The sequence below is a fragment of the Bubalus bubalis genome, chromosome 18, assembly GCF_019923935.1.
Source record: "Bubalus bubalis isolate 160015118507 breed Murrah chromosome 18, NDDB_SH_1, whole genome shotgun sequence".
Classification (NCBI taxonomy): Eukaryota; Metazoa; Chordata; class Mammalia; order Artiodactyla; family Bovidae; genus Bubalus; species Bubalus bubalis.
In genome coordinates this window covers 25478837-25500135 of record NC_059174.1, presented here as the reverse complement: position 1 = coordinate 25500135, position 21299 = coordinate 25478837, and the positions used below count along the sequence as shown (strand labels likewise).

The 21299-nt window shown below is 52.4% G+C and overlaps 1 protein-coding gene across 2 annotated transcripts in view; it reads left to right on the top strand.

The window, feature by feature from the left end:
- Positions 1-21299, top strand: part of CNGB1 (cyclic nucleotide gated channel subunit beta 1) — a 69876-nt gene that overhangs the window by 10599 nt on the left and 37978 nt on the right. The window contains exons 13-16 of one of the 2 annotated variants that reach the window (XM_045163408.1): positions 5802-5970; positions 6863-7117; positions 13603-13939; positions 14587-14623. In XM_045163408.1, the coding sequence (XP_045019343.1) occupies positions 5802-5970; positions 6863-7117; positions 13603-13939; positions 14587-14623 (798 nt within the window). Of the gene's footprint in view, positions 1-1561; positions 2072-5801; positions 5971-6862; positions 7118-13602; positions 13940-14586; positions 14624-21299 lie in introns of those variants that run through there. The other variant, XM_025268744.3, reaches the window with a different exon arrangement.

Sequence of the window (21299 nt, the reverse complement as noted above, 5' to 3'; positions counted from 1 at the left end):
AGTGGGTTTGGCTCAGCAGAGTCCCTGGTTATGGGGTGAAAGGAGAGAGATGGGCTTTCTATGGGGGTACTGGACACCTTGAGCTGGGAGGGCATCCCCTCGCCTGTGGGGAGTATGTGTTGCTTTTTATCTCAGCCCTGCAGGAGGACTGGGGCCCAGAGGGGAGGGCTGAGATCCAAAATCTGCTCTTCCTTCATGTCATGGCCTCTGGAAAGGCATGTGGGATATGGGGCACCCACACATCCATTCATTTGTTCATAAATGCTCATGGAGGGCTGCTCTGTGCCAGGCCTGTGATGAGAGCTGGAGGTGAGCGGAGCAGAGTTCAGGTCAAGGGCAGTGGCCCTCTTTCACCCTGGACACAGGCCCTCAGAATGTGGGCCCTGGGTGTCCCAGAGCTGCCTGCTCCAGCCCTACTATGGTGGCCTTTATGACCCACTCCAGTATTCTTGCCTGGAGAATCTCAGGGACAGAGGAGCTGGCGGGCTGCAGTCTATGGGGTCAGAGTTGGACATGACTGAAGCGACTTAGCGCACGTGGTCACTCCGACACAGGGCGGCACGCGCAGACTGGCTGATTGTGGAGCTCAGGCATAGGAGGCTATGGGGTTTGTATAATCATGGTAGTGTCGTGAAGGGAAGGCTCAGAGCAGGGTTCACTCAGTCTTGAGCTCACGGCCACGCTAAAGGGTGCAGAGCAGGGCTGCCCACGGCCATTGGGGTGGGCAGAAGGGCAGAGATGTGCCCAAGGTCACAGAGCAGTTGTCAGGGAGCAGTGACTAGAGTCCCTTGGGCCCAGCAGCAGCTGCTCAGCCAGGCCAAGGTTAGAGGACCGGAAGCCCTTCCCTGGAACAGAGACCCATCCCCTCCACCCCCAGGGGCCAGTGAGAGATCTGAGGGTGGACCCTCACCCCCCACCCACCCTCTGAACCTGCTTCCTGATCCTCTGAAAGCCACCTGCAGGCAGGACCTAGCTGTGTGCCTGGAGCATGTGGGTCATGAATGAAACTAGGGTGTGTCAGTTTCCTAGGGCTGCCATAACAAAGACCAGAAATGGATACCCTCAAACGGCAGAAATGTTTCTCTCTCAGTTCAGGAAGCTGGAAGTCTAAAATTGAAGTGTTGGTAGGGTTGGCTCTGGGGCTCTGAGGTGGGCACCGTGCCGCACCTCTCTCCTGGCTCCAGTGGCTGCTGGCCATCCTTGATGCCCCTTGGCGTTTAGCTGCCCTCCAAGCTCTGCCTTTTCTGTGTCCGCCAAACCTCCTTCTCATGTCTTCTATAAGGAGGTGTCATTGGGTTTAGGTCCCTCCCATTCTAAATCCAGCATCACTTCACCCTGAGATCTTTAACTAGTGATACCTGCAAAAACTCATTTCCCAATAAGGTCCCACTCACAGGTAACAGGGGTTAGGACTGGGATATAGTTTCTTGGGGTGAACGCTGTTCAGATAAGGGTGACCCCTCCCCTGCCCGGTCTCCCAGATCCCCCCATCCTTTTGCTCATTCACTCCCTCTGCCTGTCCACCCCGCCACCCACTCCTCTGTCTTCTCCTTTGTTTCAGGGGTGGTGGCAGCTGGAAGCCTCTGAAACAAAAGGGAAGGGAGCCTGGGAGAGCGCAGATGGACACATGGACAGATGGATGGAAGGAAAGAAGGGTGCCCTGAAGAGAAGACCTGCTGGGGAGGGGAATGAGGTGGCCATTGAACTCCCCACCCTCCTTGAACCCCCTGCTGCCCACCCCCGTGACCAATCCCAGGCAGGGTGACGGGGAGCCAGTCCCAGAACTGCCTCTCAGAGACTAAGGCTGCCCTTTTCCACCCGAGCAAGGGGAAGGCCAGCCCGGCAGCCTGTAGGGTTTAGGCTGGACAGAGGGAGGACCTCCCACCAGAAGGCTGCAGGGACGCCCACAGGCATGGCTTTCAAAGGACACCCACGCAGTTCTCAGGAGGGTGCCTGACGCACTCAGCGCCCCCACGGGACAGTTTTTCCCAAAAGAGGATCTCCTTAGGCTTGGCCATGTTCTCCCCCTCCAAAATTTGGGGACCACTAGTGGATGACATCACATGCTTTAACTGACATTAAAAAGCATATGGTAGTACATCAAACTTGTGATTGCATGATGTTACTGCTCCGGGTAAGGCTAAAGGGAGTACTTAGGCTTGAGACTTGGGTGAATTAATATGGCCCGCATATTGGGGCTGTTGGAAGGAGTCAGCCAGGGGTCCTGAGCCAGTTGCCCTGGGTCCCAGCTGACCCACAAGATGTCTTTGTTTGGGGCAAGGAGGATTTTAAACATTGGCATTAGTTGTCAACATTGAAAAATCAGGTGGCTTGGCACAGAAAAACCTGGCTTCTCTTGACAACTGGGAATATCGGGCTGTCATGGTCCCACACTGTGCGTTGGGGACAGTCTGAGTGGCAGCTGCCGCCTGAGAGCAGGTGGCACCTTCCAGTCTCATCTCCCCAGCTACATAGGCCTTTGAGTTTTGAGACCCCCGAGGTCTCAGACTGGCAACGAGGGGAGGGCAAGCTGGTAGAGGGAACAGGGTGAACATATGCCTGGCGGTGAGAGTGTACAGGGAGAAGGCTGGGCACTTCAGCTAATCTGGAGCCCAGAGTCCTTGATGTAGAAAGTAAAACTAGAAAAGTCGGGGCCTGATGTCAGGGGACTAGGCTGTAGGTGACGGGGAGCCGTTGGAGGTGGTTGAGCAGGGCAGTGACTTCGCAGAGATTACTCTGAGGCTAAGGAAGCATCGGAGGCAGAGGAGGCCACTGAAGCAGGGGTTCTTGAACTTCAGGTGACATCTGCGGGTGGCTATGAAGAATGTCCCATGCCCAGACCTTCCAATTTAAAGAGTGTGGGAGCCTGATAATCTGCACTTTCAAGCAGCACCCACTTGCTCAGATGATTCTGACGGCGGTGTAGTGCAGAGGACCACACTTTGAGAAATACCCAGTTAGTGAGGAGTTAGTGCTTCAGGGGCCAGAAGATGCTGGTCTGGGCTGGCGAGAGACAGAGAGAGCGGGTGTCATGACCCAGGCGTGCCAGGGAGGATGGGGGTTTTAAGTCCAGGCCAGGGCTTTGCCAGCAACCCAGGGACCGGGTGGGAGCCTTGGCCTAGAGTCCATGCCCCTGGGCTCCCTGTCGGGTGGTCTTAGAAGAAATAGCTCCCTCCCTGTTTGGGGCTATCGACCTGTGCTGCTGGAGTCAGGACCCCATGTGGCTGCCCTGAAGACCGCCCTAGGCTGGGAGGATACTGCATGGGAAGGGGTGTGCCCTGAGGCACTCCAGGGTGAAGTTTAAGCCCCGGATGAAGCAGCAGTTTCCATGTGAGTTTGAGCATCCATAGCACTTCGTGGCCCCATCTGTGACCTGGGTGCCTGGACGAACCCTGGAAAAGCCAGAAGAGCTGAGAGTCAGATGCCTACGGAGAGGGTCCCACCTTACAGCTCCAGGGACAGGAGGGCCCGCCCCAGGATCCGTACCCCCTGCCTGCCCTTTCTGACTGGTGATCTCAGGCACCATCCTCTTCTTTGGCTATAAAATGAGGACAGGCCTGGTGCAGAGATGAAAGGAGGAAATGCTTGTAAAATGCCTAATTAGCCCTGATTAGTACCTAAAGAGAGAGGGTTAACGAGAGGGAAAGCAAGGATGTGAGCAAGGATGGCATCCAACGCCTGTCATGGGGTGGCTGCCAGTGCCGGGCAGGTGCTTCTGGGGCATGCTTGTCACCTAGGATAGCACCTGGGAAGTGAGTCAGGGGACCTGGCCCTGCCTCTGGCATCCTGTGTGGCCTTGGACAAGCCACTCAGCCTCTCTGGTCTATAAAATGGGGAGAGGATTGTTCTTACCCTGCAGGGTTGCTGCGAAAGCTCATGAGCTCACGGGTCAGGGGATATTCTGTCCCATGGGTGGCCCCTGGGTGTCAAGCAGGAACTTGCACCCTCAAGGCATGGTCCGAACGAAGACCCCACACCAATGCTGGGTGACGACATACAACAGCAAGCACCCATGACCTGTATGTCCCACCACTGGGTTCAGGGCCACAGTGGGAGGATCCTCCCTGGTCAGCATCCAGGGTGCTTAGAGGGATAGGGGAGATAAGACTGTAGTCCAGGATGTGGTGGGCACCTCCTCTGTGAGGCAGGATAACATCTGTACCTGGAAGACAGGAGGCAGGAGTGGGGAGTGAGAACTCTTGGAGGGCAGACTGCCCCTGAGCCTGGCGTGAGGGAAACACTCTATAAAAGAAAGCCTTAATCTGCATCTCAGTTTGCTCATCTGTAAAATGGGGAATAAAACATAAAAGAGGGAATATAAAATGGGGATAATAGTTATTCCCACTTCAAAAGGTTGATGTGAGGACTAATTGAGTTAATCCATGTAGGTACAGGGCCTGCTGCTGCTACTGCTGCTGCTAAGTCGCTTCAGTCGTGTCCAACTCCGTGCGACCCCATAGACGGCAGCCCACCAGGCTCCCCCATCCCTGGGATTCTCCAGGCAAGAACACTGGAGTGGGTTGCCATTTCCTTCTCCAATGCATGAAAGTGAAAAGTGAAAGTGAAGTCGCTCAGTCATGTCCGATTCCTAGTGACCCCATGGGCTGCAGTCCACCAGGCTCCTCCATCCATGGGATTTTCCAGGCAAGAGTACTGGAGTGGAGTTCCATTGCCTTCTCCGAGTACGGGGCCTGGCACATAGTAAATGCTCAATAAGTGTAGCTGGTGCTATTGTTGTTACTATCCTGCACTATGAACAATAACTCCCAGAGTCAAAGGAGAAGACTTGAGGCCAGCTTCCACTGAAAGTCACCATTAGTAATTCACACCTGGCTTCAGGCCCACCAAGAGCCCTGGAGCTTTTGGGGACCACCTGCTCCCAGGTAATCTTCACCTTTCTCCCCTTTCTCCTGTCTGGGGGTGGGCTCAAGCTCCTGATGAACTTCCCCTGCACCCACTTCTGCCACTCTCACAGCCCCACTTTCTCTGCCAGGGACCAGAGTCCACGGAGAAATGTTGAAAGTGAGACCACGTCCATGAGAAAGTCAAGTTCTCTTGGAGGTGGAGCCTCCAGTTCAAGAGAAAATCTTTCTAGACTCCCAGAGGCAGGTTCTGAGATTATGGGCATGAAGTGTGCTGTCGGCAGGGGTGGCATCTGGAGAACAGGCAGTGAACAAGCTCTCTCTCTAGCCCTCAGGACATTCCAGGCCATTTGCACCTGGATATGGCAGGGCGGACTTTGAGCATAGGTCTCATGGTATCACCTGCAATTCTGTGTTTGGAAGCATCATTTCTGTACAGACCTCCAGGAAGGAGGCCCTGCTGAGAAACAAAGACTAACTATAATTGAAAAGTGACAGTGTCAGTTGCTCAGTCGTGTCCGACTCTTTGTGACCCCATGGACTATAGCCCGCTAGGCTCCTCATTCCATAGGATTCTCCAGGCAAGAATACTGGAGTGGGTTGCCCTTGCCTTCTCCAGGTGAGATCTTCCTGACCCAAGGATCGAACCTGGGTCTCCTGCATTGCAGGCAGATTCTTTACCATCTGAGCCACCAGAGAAGCCTTGTCTCAAAAGAAAAAAGAGAGGGGGAACTAATGGAAGGAGACAGGGTTAATTATTGTGGGCTTCAGCCCATCACTTTAGCACTGGCCTGGTTGTCAGTGGTCCCAGTGATAACTGCTGTTTCCGCTGCTTGGCTGAGAACTGGTGCATGGCTGGTGATGACCAAGGCTCCCTGTGTGGTCCCTGGGACTCAGAGGCCCAGGCCCACTCTCCCCCATACCCTGTGTCCCCTGTAGTCAGCATCCTCCCTGGAGAGCAAGAGGAGTCGCATCTCATCCTAGAAGAGGTTGACCCTCACTGGGAGGAGGACGAACACCAGGAGGGCAGCACCAGCGCCAGCCTGCAGACCTCAGAGGCAGCTCCAGCTGATGAACAGAAGGGCGAGGTGGTGGAGCAGACGCCCAGGTGGGATCCAGAGAAGGCCCTGAAAAAAAGATTGTCTGTGAAGATAACAGGCATATGGTACAGAATCCCTATGGGTACAAAAGGGCAGAGCTGGGACTAAGCCTACCTTCTCCTCCCTCTCCCTCCCACCAGATACACATCTTTCTCCCCATGGGCACAACAGCTGCCAAGGTTCTTCTGTAACTTTCCAGGGCCTATCTGAGCATATGTGATCATGGATTCCCTTCATTTTTTGCATAAAAGAGCATATCACATCCATCGACCTTACTACATTCATTCAACAATGTACCTTGAGATCTTTCCGCATTGAGAACATGGAGATCATACTCATTTTTTTCAACAACTGCATAGAATTTCATTGTATGGGTATGCCAGAATGTACTTAACTTGTCCACTATTGATGGCCGTTTTTATTATTTTAAATAATTCTGCCACAGACACTCTTGTTACATGTCCCTGAATGTGCGTGCATGTGTATCTGCAGGGTACATTGCCAGAAGGGAGTTGCAGGGTCATCAAGGAAGGGAGTGTGTAACCATGGTAGTGATGGCCAGGCCACCCTCCGCAAGGACAGGAGCTTCTCAGCTCAGTTCCTGTGGAGTCTTAGCTGCTCAAGTCAGGAGGCCTCAGGTCCACAGGTCCATGACCTACATTGCAAAGATGGGGAAACTGAGGACCAGGGAGTGAGGAGTGACCTAGGGTTGGCACCAGGGCGGTTGGGGGCCAGGACAGGCCCCTGATGCGGGGAGGGAGCCTTCATTGCTAGAGAGAGGCCAGGGCTCCCCAGGCGCAGTCTTGTGGTTATAGGACATCCTACTGAGAACTGGGGCAAGAAGGGGACTTGGGGTGCACCTAAAAATGACCTCACCTCTTGCCTCTGACCTCAACTCAGGGAGCTGCCTCGGATTCAAGAGGAGAAAGAAGATGAGGAGGAGAAGGAAGACGGAGAGGAGGAAGAAGAGAAAGGCAGAGAGAAAGAGGAAGAAGAAGGCAGAGAGAAAGAGGAGGAAGAAGGCAGAGAGAAAGAGGAGGAAGAAGGCAGAGAAAAAGAGGAAGAAGAAGATGGAGAGAAAGAGGAAGAAGAAGGCAGAGGGAAAGAGGAGGTGGAAGGCAGAGAGGAGGAGGAAGACGAAGAGGAGGAGCAGGAGTAAGACACTTGTGCGCCTGGCTTAGGGATGACCCAGGGAGGGGCTGCCATGGCTTTTGGGGTGGGAACGCTTTCTGCTGCTCACGGGAGCTCCTCCCTTTGTTCTGTGCTGTGTGCTGTACCGCTGAGCACTGATCAGAGAGGCTAGGGGGCTGCTGGGAGACCTCCACTGGGCTCATAATGACCTTGGGATTCACAATACCCAACACTCAACAACCACCCCCACCCCACCCACCCCTGTACGGGCAAACAAATGTAGAATGCACCTCCACAAGAAGGGGGTTTTGGGGAGAGGATCCTGAACCATGCGAGCCAGACAGAAGGGCAGATGGCGAGATGGATGCATGTGGAGGTGATGTGCAGACGGCTGGATGCCTGAGTGGGGTTAGAGGGTAAGAGGCTGGACCGGAGATGTAAAGGCAGATGTCTGGTCTGGTAGATGGAATTGAAAGTGGGGCTAGAGGTGGTGCCCAGGGAGTGCGTATGGATGAAGGGGAGACCCAAAGGCCAGATCAGAGTTCAGGAGGAACCGGAAAGGACCAAGGAGGAGGAGAGGGAGATGAGAACAGTGTGGGACCTGGAGGCCCAGTTGGAAAGTGTTTCAAGGAAGCGAAAGTGAACTGCGGCCTCAGGAGCAGCCTGCGCAGCCCAGGAAGAGTGACAGTGTAACCTGAAGTGGGGGGAGATGATCCTTCAGAGGAGCCGGATTGTGAAGGCCTTGAACTTGACTTCCTGGGAGCAATAGGGAGCCATGGAAGGTTTGTGAGCAGGGGAGTGACACAGGCCGGCAGCTGCACTGTGCAGAGACTGAAGCAGGAGGAGCATCGAGGTGGCTGGGTGATTTAATCTCTCCCCTGATCAGACCGGGTGATTTAGTCTTTCTCCTTGATTCGCCCCCCTGGCATTGTTCCCTGTCCCTGTCATTCTGCCCTCTGTGGTACCCCTTGGCCCACACCTTGCCTCCCTGTCCCTTTGGCCATGGCCTAAGGCAAGATAGCACCATGAAAGTTAGGAGCCCAAGCTTTGCTTCTCTCAGCAGAGTGACCTGGGTGAGCAGCAGGTGGGCATAGATCTTCTGCCTCTGTATCTGTAAAATGGGAGGTCTGGCAGTGGGGATAATAGCCCCTGCTGAGTGGCCAGAGGGCCGGCTGGGAACAGATGCAGTAGGACCTGGTGTGGAGTATGCGGTCCATCAAAAACCACCAAACTTCTCATCTCTACTAAGGGTCACTTTTAGTCTCAGTCAGGAAACAGTTAAATCATGAGACCACATAGGATTTGGGAGCTAGAAGCCTGCTTAGTCTCATCTGCTTTGAGTCCACGCTTGCCCAGTTCACATATAATCTTTCCATCCTTAGCAGGAGGCCACATAACTACTTGCTTGCCTCCAATAATGGGGTGCTCACAACCTCTCAAAGGCTATCGATTCCATCCACACATACCTCTGACTTAGAAAATTATTTCTTCTGCCAAAACTAAGAGTGCTTCCTTTTGGCTTCTGTAACCTGGTCCTAATTCTGCCCTCTAGGCCCCTCCAGAGCCAGGATGCTCTCACTCCCTTAGGTGAAGACCTTAGGTGCTGCCTGGGTCTTCATTAGTACAGCCCTATCTGCTCTCTTCTTTCCTCTTGCCTCTGGGTATAGTGCAGAGCTCTGAGCTGTTCTGCCAGAACACACACATGCCCAACACACAGGCCTACAAATCCCTTTATATGCCATGGCTCTTGAACTAAACACCACTGGAAGGCCAGGGAGCCAATGCAACCAGGCACACATACTAACTACACATATGTTCTCTGCCTAATACACATGGGCACTCCACACATATCTGCACTGTGCATACACACCTGCACACAGACACAGACGTGCTGGGTTATGTGCACACTTATGTGTTGTCAGGGCACTTATACCCACACACAGCCTGCAGACATGCACAAGTAACACAGGCACAGGTGCACTCACCTGCATGTATCCACACTATACACAAGCACACGCATACAGTTACCTACAAACACTGCCAGGCACGTACCTGATCACACATATATTTGCCCAGAACTTCAAACTCAGGGAACTTTGGGACCTAGGGCCCCAAGTAAGGACAAGGGTCTTGTGATGACAGAGTGGCTGATCCCAGGCACAATGCCAGAGGCTGTCAGGCGTGGGACAGGCGGCTGGGCTGTTGCTGCCTGGGGAAGGATGCTCTTGCCAGCTCTGTGGAGTCACAGGGATTACTGATGACGTGCAGGCCCTGGTAACGGGCAGATGGTCGCCTAGCGACCTGATCTCTGCTGGCAACAGCTCGGCTTTTCCTAGCAACCACAGCCTTTTGGTCCCCACCTGGTCTCCCTGGGGGCGTTTCTGCAGAGTTCCGCGCACATCCCCTCAATCTGATTAGAAGCAGGAAGGATTGGAGGCTCATCCACCACTCAAGTCACACTAGCTCTGGAGTTCGCCTTGCAGACTCGGGGCTGGGCCAGGGCTCCCCAATTCTCCACTGGCACGCACTGACCGAGGGCTTGGGATGAATGTCATTGCCCCCAGCTGAGCTCCTGCATCATGGGCATCCCTGTTGGCAAAGACAGCAAGACCCAAGTAGGTGCCTGATTCTCCCTAAGGGCTCCCCTCCATTCTTTCGGGGTTGAGGGATGCTGGGCAAAGAGTCTACAGTGAGGTCCTTGAGCTGGGGACACGGCCTGCTTTGTGACTTGAGGGAGGAGCAATGGGCTGGTAAACTCTTGCCAGAGGCTATAGCTGCTACTTCCCACATCTTTAACTCAGAGAGCCAGGATCTCTGTGTTCCCCGCCTCAGCCGGTCTGTCTGAGCCTCTGCTTGCAAATCCCAGGAATTTGGGAGCTTTCCAGAAGCTCATGGCCTGCTGCTTCTGGGCAGGTCAGGAGGGGGCCTTGGCAGGCACTGGGAACACTCCCAACCAGGGGCGATAAGATTTTTGTGTACATGGGTCCCCAAACAGTCCCTGGTGAGGCTGACAGGGCCACCGTAGGGCCTGTTATGGTGTCTCCATAGCTGGAGTTGTTTGTGTAAAATGTTCTTTCATCTCCGTGGGTGATTCATAGATCGCCTCCTCCTCTGGGATTAATAATAACTATGACAGGAACAGTCTTAGTAACAGCTGTCACATATTTGATGAGCACTTGTGTTCCCTGCCACTTGCTGTGCCAGGGCTCCTACTGCTAATCCCATTTCACAGATGAGAGAACTGAGGCCCAGAGACAGCAGCCCACACATCCAGGGTGCCCTGGCAGCGAGTGCAGAGCTGGGATTGTATCCCAGGTCAGGCTGGGGTCTTAAGCAGACATCTGGTACTGCAGACAAGGAACGGTTCAACTTACCTGTGTTTAGAGATGGAGAATCCAGATGACTCTGGACAGGGGGAGATTTTTTGACTTTTCTCTTAGCTTCTTACTGGCACTTCTGACCTCACTCAAATAAGCCAGGCTGGGACTTCCCTGGCAATCCAGTGGTTAGGACTCTGTGCTTCCAATGCAGGGTTATGGCTCTGATCCCTGGTCAGGGAACTAAGATCCCACATGCCATGCAGTGTGGCCAAAAAACAAAAAAAAAGGCCAGGCTGTATGGTAGAGGCTGCACAAGTCCTATCCATTTGCTGCTGCTGCTGCTAAGTCGCTTCAGTCGTGTCCGACTCTGTGTGACCCCATAGACCGCAGCCCACCAGGCTCCCCCATCCCTGGGATTCTCCAGGCAAGAACACTGGAGTGGGTTGCCATTTCCTTCTCCAATGCATGAAAGTGAAAAGTGAAAGAAGTCGCTCAGTTGTGTCCAACTCTTAGCGACCCCATGGACTGCAGCCTACCAGGCTCCTCCGTCCATGGGATTTTCCAGGCAAGAGTACTGGAGTGGGGTGCCATTGCCTTCTCCGCCTACCCATTTGACTGATAAGCAAATGGAGGCTTCCCAGGGACTTGCTTTCCAGGCCTGATTCTAGAATGAGCAAGACCCCAGCAAGTCTCTGACTGGGACTGTGGGAAGTTCATTTCCTGGGCCTTCGTGCTCTGAGAACCGAGGAGGCCACTGCATCTGTTTCAGGGAAGGAGAGTCAAGTCAGCTTCTTGCAGCACCAGCCCATCCACCCCTTCCAGGCAGGGCCTTATTCTCAGTTAGGCTTGAGGGCATGGTTTCTGTAATACTTTTAGAAGCCCTCCAAGAACATGGGCTTCCCAAGTGGTGCTAGTGGTAAAGAACCCGCCTGCCAGTGTAGGAGATATAAGAAATACAGCTTTGATCCTTGAGGTGGGAAGATCCCCTGGAGGAAGGCATACCAACCCACTCCAATATTCTTGCCTGGAGAATCCCAAGGACAGGGGAGCCTGGCGGGCTACAGTCCATAGGGTCAGAAAGCACAGACACGACTGAAGCGACTTAGCATGCAACTACTAAGTCACTTCAGTCGTATCCGACTCTGTGCGACCCCATAGAAAGCAGCCCACCAGGCTCCCCCGTCCCTGGGATTCTCCAGGCAAGAACACTGGAGTGGGTTGCCATTTCCTTCTCCAATGCATGAAAGTGAAAAGTGAAAGTGAAGTCACTCAGTCGTATCCGACTCTTAGCGACCCCGTGGATTGCAGCCTACCAGGCTCCTCCATCCATAGGATTTTCCAGGCAAGAGTACTGGAGTGGGGTGCCATTGAAAAGCAGACCCAACAAATGAACTTTAAGATGGAAGAGAATATTTTAAATATAATATTAACATGTTAATCTTCATATAAATGCAGTCACAAAATAGAATTTTAAAAATATATTTATGGAGGAAGGGACCCATGTAGGCTGAAGTGCTAAGCCCTGTGAAAGTCATAATATGCCCTTTTCTTTAAGAAAATCTGTTTCTTCCTGGGCAGGATAGAATCTGACAACTCAAGGCTCCTCACAATGGAAATATGTATACAATGAAGAGAAAGAAAATGAGTTGGGTGCTTGAATCCTCCAGACACTCACGTCACTCATCCACATCACCTGGGGCTGTGCAGACACTCAGAGGCTGGCAGTGGAGTATTAAGGACTTGGCACTGGGGTCAGATAAACACATCTTTTATCCAGGTTCACCTGGTACAGGGTATGTGACCTTGGCCAGGCCATCTGACCTCTCTGAGCCTCCAATTACTAAGCTCAAATGGGATCAATCGCAGCTGGGCTCTTAGGGTCATTTGGGTGAGGATTTGGTGGGACAAGTACTTGGCCCTGTGCCTGGCACTCAGCCCTTGGGAACTGCTGTGATAATATGATTGCTGGCTGATTCCTTCTCCCAGGCTGCTGTCTCCAAATCAACTGGGCCCCATCTCCTCACCCACCTCAGAGTCTGAGACTTGCCCCTTTGGGTAGAGGATGGGGGATTCAGGTTTTCTGGGCAGCAGACGCTAAAGAACATCCTCCGTGAGCCCCTCAGTGACAATGGTCCATGGTGTGGGTTGAGGTTGCTAGGAGGCCGGATCTAATTCTAACCACAAAAATCACATTAGCCCTCGGTCCCAAGTCATCATTTTAATCCAGAGATTGCACACAGGCATCTCAGGGCCCAATTTAGCCTGGAGACAGGCTCTTTGAGATATTGACACATTAATATAGATGTCAATATAGGTCATACAGATTTTAATATAGATATTAGTTTGGATTAATTATCAGCCTCTAAAGATGGGGAGATTCCACATTCAAATGTGTATGTAGTTCAGTCTTTTCTTGAAAATCAGCAGATCTGGCCGCAGGGCACCCATTCCAAGCAGAATGGGGTTGCTGATTCAGATGGGCAGGTGTTCTCTGATTTGCCATATTCTCCTCTGCTCCCTATAGTCTAACCCTGGCCCCTTTCACTCATGTATGCCTTTGCCTGGGCCAGGGGCCCCTGAAACCTTCAGCAGTTGCAGTGTGGCTCTGATCTCATGGCATGCAAAGAAATCAGGGCGTGTGTCTCAGTCTTGTGTGATGTGGGACAATATGCTGTGTGGTTTTGGTCAGGCCAATTGACCTCCCTGGGCCTCACTTTTCTCATACCTCCTTCTCTGCCTCCATCTTTAAGGTTGTCTGGAGACTCCAAGAGGGGAAATGCTGGGCATAGGTTTTGAACACCATACAGTGCCCATTAGTCTCCCCTGCTGGAGAGGATGTTTCTTCAACACCGTGCTCCAGCATTTTCTTTGCACATGCTGTTCTTGTTTCCTGGACACCATTCCCCACCTATTTCCAACCCACAGGCCACCTCCTCTGGGAAGCCCTCCTTCCTAGCAGAATTGTGGCTGTGCCCTTCACAGCTGCTTGCTCCAGCACATGACGCAGACTGTGAGATTGTTAATAGGACGTGGTATCTGCCGCCTGCCCGGTGCTGGGAGCTTCAGGAGGCCGAGGACCGATCCTTAGGCATCTTTGTGCCCCAGCTCCTCACAGAGCCTGGCACTCAGCACAACTGGGAAAACATTTAATATCCCTAACCCCAGACCTTGCCTCCTGCCCCCTCGCAGTCACAGTGTCCTGCTGGATAGTTATCTGGTGCCACAGAGCGAGGAGGACCAGAGTGAAGAAAGTGAAACCCAGGACCAGAGTGAAGTGGGCGGAGCCCAGGCCCAGAGCGAAGTAGGCGGAGCCCAGGACCAGAGTGAAGTGGGTGGAGCCCAGGCCCAGGGCGAAGTGGGCGGAGCCCAGGCCCTGAGTGAAGAAAGTGAAACCCAGGACCAGAGTGAAGTGGGCGGACCCCAGGCCCAGGGCGAAGTAGGCGGAGCCCAGGACCAGAGTGAAGTGGGCGGACCCCAGGCCCAGGGTGAAGTAGGCGGAGCCCAGGACCAGAGCACCTCACACCAGGTATGGAGCAGCGCCAGGCCTCGTTCCCCGGCTACCTTGGATTCCTGGGCCTAAGTCAGTGGAAGGGGCTGGGGCCTTGTCCACTTTGTTCAGCTGATGAGATGCCCACTGAATAGAGAAGAGTGGGATGGTAGTTGCTGTAAGGCCCTGCTTGTGTCAGGGATCAGATGGCATCAAGAAGGGCCTTGGCGACATGGCCATGAGTGGGCAGCAGCGGTCCTAGACTCCAGTCCTCATGTGGCTATGTGACCCTAGGTAAGACCTTACCCTGGGCCTCAGTGGTCACCTCTGTAAAATGGGGCTAAAAACCTCTTTCCAGAGTTTTGTACACGGCTGTAGGCTGTGAAATGTGGTGCCAGGCGGAGAGTGCCGTGGGGGCTGCTTTAGTTGCTTTGTCTCCACACACACAGGGTTGCCTGAGAATTTCCCCTCATGATATGTGACAGGCCCAGGTGTTGGGGCCTGGGGCTCCTGTGTGCACTGGATGCTCCAGAAGGTGGGCTGAAGGTGTGACCAGTGGGCAGGATAAGGAGTAGACTTGGGCCCATGAAGATGCCTGAGGGCAGATCCCCTGACACTGGCTGGGCTGGACCAGGGCAGGTATGGTTGGATGGTTACCACTTCGGTTTCCGCTTTATCTTTCACAGGAGCTGCAAGAAGAGGCCTTGGCTGACAGCTCAGGAGGTAGGTGTGCAGTGGGGGTGGGGTTGCATAAGAATGTCCAGGCTTCTTTGAGGCTGGGGGCAGCCGGGGCACAGGGGCAAGCCCTCCCCCTCTGCCTCTCAATTTCTTCCCCTCCCCAACTCATCCCATCCTCAGGCAAAACCCATTTTCTGCATCTTAGGACCACATAATCAGAGTCTGATGATGTATTTCAAGGGCCCAAGGGAATTGCCTTGAGGCCCTGCCCCCTACCTTCCCCCCACTCCTACCCCACCAGGACTCCAGGTGTGGGTATGCTCACTCACTCAGTCCTGTGTGACTCTGCAATCCCATGGACTGTAGCTCACCAGGCTCTTCTGTCCATGGGATTCTCCAGCCAGGAATACTGGAGCAGGTTGCCATTTCCTACTGGGGAATCTTCCCGACCCAGGGATCGAACCCACGTTTCTTGCGTCTCCTGCATTGACAGACGGGTTCCTTTCCACTGCACCACCTGGGAAACCCCAGGACCCCAGGAGGCCTAGGGAAACCCTACTCCTAGCTAATCCCTCCTACCAACCTCTTCACTGGGTCCACAACTCTCTAGGCTACAGACCAGTGAGAATTTGGCTCAAATGTATCATACCTGAATGAAGATTGGGACCAGAGCTTGCTAAAAGCATGTCCTAGACCCTGTGTCTTTTGAGTTTTTCCTTACTGCTGAGATCTTTGGTACAAGTTTGGTCATTTGTCACTCTGACCCCTAATCCTGAGAACTTCAGGGACGACAGGCCAGAGTCTAGGGGAGTGAAGCCAGCTGGACACTGAACCCAGGCCTTGCAAACCTCCACAATCCTCAAGGCACTAGTAGTGCTCCAGACACCCTGGGAGGCACACAGACCATTTTATAGATGAGAAAACTGAGGCTCTGTGTGGGCAGCAAGGACACAGACCTTCATGTCACTCCTGGCTCCCCCCCTTCCTTTCTGTGTGACCTGGAGCCAGTCTGTGACCTCTCTTAACAGTGGCTTCCAAGTCAAGAAGAGGGGGCAGTAACAGTAACAGTAACAGTAACCTCACTGGGTTGTTGGGCAGAGTGGGGGTGACCATGCATCCCTGGCCCTGAAGGAAGAGACCATAATTGGGTTCATGAGCCTGTTTCCTAGGCAACCAGCATTGGAGATGGGTCGGACCCAGCTGTCTTAACCCAGGTGTCCTGAGTCTGCTTCCCACCTGGTCTTTGAAAAACATCCTCTGTTAACTTTAACCCAAATCTACTGGAAACCTACTAAGTCTGCACCCCATAAAGATGAGCAAGACCAGGATCAGGGGGTGCAAACTAGGGTTCCATGGGGCTGGTTCCACTCCCTTCCCCAGGTCATTTGGAAGCAGGTAGCCTGGGAATCACACTTTGAGAAACACTGAGGCATGGCCTTCAGTCTGCCGCCACTTGAAAGTGTGGCTCTCAAACCAGCAGCTTTGGTGTCACCTGGGAGCTGCTTCAGAATGCAGAATCCAGGCCCCACACCACCCAGCTGAAGCAGAAGATCCCTGGAGGTTTCTCTGCACATTTGTGTTTGAGAGGCAGTGGCCTTGAGTCGTGGTTCTCATGACTGTGATTGCAATCATTTGTAACTTTAATCCTGGTGCCAGTCCTCACCTCAGACCATTAAATCAGAATCTCTGGGGGTGGGCCTGGGCATCAGGCATTGCCAGGCCTCCCTAGGCAATTCCAATATGCAGCCTATTTGGGGAACCAGGAACCTAGGAAAAGTTATTGTGTCTGGCTGGAAGTGAAATTAATTGAGCTCCAGGGTTTCTTTAGGATGGAAAATCCTACCAGATTAAGAATGTTTGAGTGTTAGCCTAAGAGCCTGAGGAGTTCTAGGTTCTTTGATTGTAAAGTAGGAAATGCTATGATGGTTGGTTAAGGAGAGAAAGTGCCAGAACTGGGTGGTGCTCGGGGCTGTCTCTCAGAGCTGTGGGTGGACCAGCCACACTACTGGTGTTGCCCTCCAGGGACAAGAGTGGTGCTTCAGACTCTGGGTGCACTCCTGTGACTACCGGTGGGCACTGGGCTGGTCTGTGTTGACACCGGTGGGGAAGAGCCCCACTTCCTCTGCCTCTCCCAACTCTTTGCTCCTCATTGCAGTCCCCAGGGTCCTGCCTCTGCCTAAGACCCCCTGGCCTCAGCATTATGGCTAAACCAGGCCGGGACATGGAGCTGAATCACCTAGTCCAGGACCAGTCGCCTGGCCAAGTGACCCCCAGGCTTGCCTCCCACAACCTGGTGGAGCACCTCCCCAATGTGCCCAGCTACCGCCCCCCCATCACCCGCATCCCTGTCCTCATCTCCCGGAGGACAAACTTGTCCAACTCCAGCTTCGTCAAGGAGACCAGGAGCTCAGTCCGTCATCTAGGTAGTGTGAAACTGCCCACCCAGCATGCTGGTGTCTGTGTTGTGTGTTTCTGCATGGCTTGGGCTGTTTTCTGCATGGGTGCTGTGGTCTTGGTGTGGGACTGCTATTTGGGCTCCTGGAAAACCACCCCTTCTTCCTCTGCTGACCAGTGTCTTCACCTTGCTTTGTGGTGATTTAAGGCATAATAGTCCCCTTCTCTCTGTGCCTAAAATTCCACAATTAGCAATTCATTTTTGGGGGTTAAACGTGGCATTTTGCAGATCATCAGTTTTTATACGGGTTAGTCACTCATACCCTAGTTTAAACAAGTCATTCAGATCTCCAGGCCAATGAAGAGGCTTGGATCAAGGAGCTGGGTCAGGGGGAAGAATAATTAGAGGGAAATGGACCAGGAGATGAGGTGAAGGTCCATTGCAGACAGAATCTACTGACCTTGAGAGTTTGCTGGGAGCTGGACTTTCTGAGGACTGTGTCTGTCTGCCCAGCAAATTCCCTTTCAGGAAAGGAGAGGCCCCCAGGTGTTGACCCAGAGGAGAGGTGTCCTCAGGGGCCAGTGCAGAGAGAGAGCCTGTCTGGACCCATTTAATTGTGACAGGGTCCCCATAGTGGCCTTCGGGCTCCTGCTATTTGCTGCCTGCTGACAAAGAGCTGGGGGACATCCTGGTGCCTCACGGCGAATCCCTGTCACTTTGAGTCTGCCTTGACTCAAACCAGACCTGCCCATTTTGCCTTTGATTCATCTGTTTGTTTCTGGATGACCCTGGGCAAAGTTGCCTGCGATATCCACAGGCAGGTCAAGCTGAACATTTCATGAGAAGAGATCCACTCTTATTCTCCCCTCTTCCTGGCTTGAGGGGGGCAGAGTGGGGGTGAGGTGGAGTAAGATCAGCCCGCCTGGCCAAGTGACCCTGGGGCTTGTTCGGTTAGCAGGGACAGCGTAACACCTGGGGTTGGGGGTGGCGGTGGCTCGGGGGTGGCTCAGGGCTGTCTCTCAGAGCTCCTGGCTAGACCTCATGACCGGTGATGTTCTCCACATGAGCTACTGGGGATGACATGCCAAGCTCAGTCTTCCAGGCCAGCCCTAAATCTCACTCCAAAGGGTCCCGCATGTCCTCCACCCTTGCATCACTTCTTGATTTTTGTATATTCTGTATCAACTCTGCCGGAAGAGAGTGTGGCAACCCACTCCAGTATTCTTGCCTGGAGAATCCCATGGACAGAGGAGCCTGGCGGGCTACAGCCCATAGGATCACAAAAAGTCGGATGTGACTCAAGTGACTTAGCACGCATGCATGCAACCATGCACCAACTCTGCACTTATTTGCTTACTCACTTTTTCATTCAATTCAGTGTATTTAAATAGGAAGCTTTACATTATAATTCAAATGGAAAACCAGCCTGGCCTGCCATAAATAGAAGGGCATAAATAGAAATAACCACAAAGACATGGGGAACTAGGTCGTGTTGGTAATTTCTGGTGAGGTGGGGGCCTGCTGAAGGCTCATAGCTGAGTCTGCGGAAGGGAACTAGGACATGTCTGGGAGGCGTTGAGGCCATAGCAGCACTAACCTGAGGTTTCCTCTCTGCCCAGGCTGGATCCAGAGCGAACAGGAAAGGGAGGAGTGGTCTCATTCTGTGTCATCCTTTGTCTCGGCTGTGCCATCTAAAATCATCACCTGCCTTCTCTGGTCCCTGGGAGCCCCACGCTTTGAGAAACAGTCGCAGTGACACATTGGGACGATGGTCTGAACCAACTGTGATTGACACACGATGATTTTAGATGGTGTGGCCGAGGCAATGACAGCATGCAGTGACAAGATTATTTCCATTTCAGTGGTTCTGCGTGGCACAGAAATCTGTAGGTAGGCTGGTCACCAACCTCAGGATGGGCTGAGAGTTTTAGCTCTGGAGCCAGGATGCCTGGGTCCAAATCTGGGCTCTGCTGCAGGTTTCTTAACTTCTCTGTGCTTCATTTCCTTCTCCACAAAATGGGGACAATGATAACAATGACCTCATAGAGTGGCTGGGAATGACGAAAGGGTTTATATATACATATAAATAAAGCACTTAGAGTTTAGTGAAACAAATGCCTAGTAGGCACATAGGAAGTGCTTAACAGTAAATATTATTATTCTCTAAACCAATTTAAGCATACAATATTATTCTTTGTGTTCTTAGTCACAGATTCTTATTCTATAAATCAGTATAATATAAACAAATATGATTTCTGTTTTGAGTTCCTACTCTGTCAAACTGGCAGGAAATGAAACATTGGGTTTAGGAGGTCCCCCTACCTTTGAGAGTGACTGAGTTTGTAGGGTCTTATGCAGGGTGAGGTAGGGGGTGAGGGGACCATGTGGTCCCTCCCAGGCTCCCTGGGACAGCCTCATGGATGCTGAGGCCATGTGTTTTTTTGCTGCCAGGGGGCCATTCTGGAAGCACCTGGGGCCCTGAGCATTTTTGAGAAGCTGCCTTAGTCCTGGCTGCCTCCATGCCCCCAGCCCACCTCCAGCTCCCCTCTCCCGAGGTCTGTGGGAAGCAGGGGGAGGTCCCTGCCACCCCATGGCTCTCTCGTGCTTTGCACAACCTGGGGTATCTCTGTTGAGTCTAGCAAAAGTCCTGCTCATCCTCTTTTCCTGAGGGCTTAGGGTTAGTACAACAAATGCCCCAGAGTCTTGAGGTCTGCTTATGTTCCCTCCACCAACCTTCATAATGTGCTGGTTTTTCCCATGTGGCCATTAAAAAAAGCTCACATATCCAAATGTTTCAAAATGCACCCCTCCACATTTTGGGGGTGTGCACCTGACTTGCTGGTACCCAGACCTGCACCTGGCTACTATTGCGTGGTTTGGCCCAGGTGTAGTGGGGGAGTGGGGGCACCCTCCCAGCCCCTCAGCATCCTCTGAGCTCTGCCTAGGGGCAGACCTGTCCCCACAGTCCCGGGGGAGGGTAATGAAGCCCAAAACAGGGACACACCCAGTCTCCCCAGGAAGGATCTGATTCTCAGAATGCGAGGCTTCTCAGAGGTCAGGAGAGGAGCTGAGGGGATTATTTCTGGGGGCTCTTAGCAGATACAAAAATAAGAAAATACCAAATGTCACAGGGGTAACACACATTACAAAAACAGTCTGTCACCCTTGATTGTAGGAAGCTTCCAAATGTCTCCATTCGAGGCCCTTCAAGAGTGTGAGGCCCTGAAGAGGTAAAATTGTCACTACATGCAGATGACATGATACTATACATAGGAAACCCTAAAGACTCCACGCAAACATTGCTGCTGCTGCTGCTGCTGCTGCTGCTAAGTCGCTTCAGTCGTGTCCAACTCTGCGCGGCCCCATAGATGGCAGCCCACCAGGCTCCCCTGTCCCTGGGATTCTCCAGGCAAGAACACTGGAGTGGGTTGCCATTTCCTTCTCCAATGCATGAAAGTGAAAAGTGAAAGTGAAGTCACTCAGTCGTGTCCGACTCTTAGCGACCCCATGGACTGCAGCCTACCAGACTCCTCCATCCATGGGATTTTCCAGGCAAGAGTACTGGAGTGGGGTGCCATTGCCTTCTAATAAATGAATTTAGCGAAGTAGCGGGATTCAAGATTAATATTAAAAAATGAGTTGCAACACTTTATAATAACAATGAAATATCAGAAAAGGAATGTAAAAAAAAGAAACCCTTTAAAAATAGCACCAAAAAAAAAAAAAAAAAAGGACTTACCTGGTGGTAAAGTGGTTAAGAATCTGCCTGCCAAAGTAGGGGACATGGGTTTGATCCCTGGCTTGGGAGGATTCCACATGCCTTGGAGCAACTAAGCCTGTGCGCTGCCACTACCGAGCCTGCATGTTGCAACTCCTGAAGCCCATGCTCTAAAACAAGAGAAGCTACTGCAATGAGAAGCCCACACACTGCAACTAGAGATTAGCTCCTGCTTGCCACAGCTGGAGAAAATCCTGCACCCAGCAATGAAGGCCCAGTGCAACCAAAAATAAATTAAAAAACAAAACAAAACACCTAGGAATAAACCTGACCAAAGAGGTGAAAGACTAATATGCTGAAAACTGTAAAATATCAGTAAAGCAAATTAAAGAGGATTCAAAGAATTGGAAAGATATCCCATTCCCTTCCAAGAGGATTGCAAGGATTAATATTGTTAAAATGGCAATTTTATCCAAAGCAATGTGCAAATTTAGTATGATACCTATCAAAATACCCAAGACATTTTTCACAGAACTAGAACAAGGAATCAAAAAATTTTTATAAGGACTATTAAAGACCCAGAATTGCCAAAGCAATCCTGTGAGGCG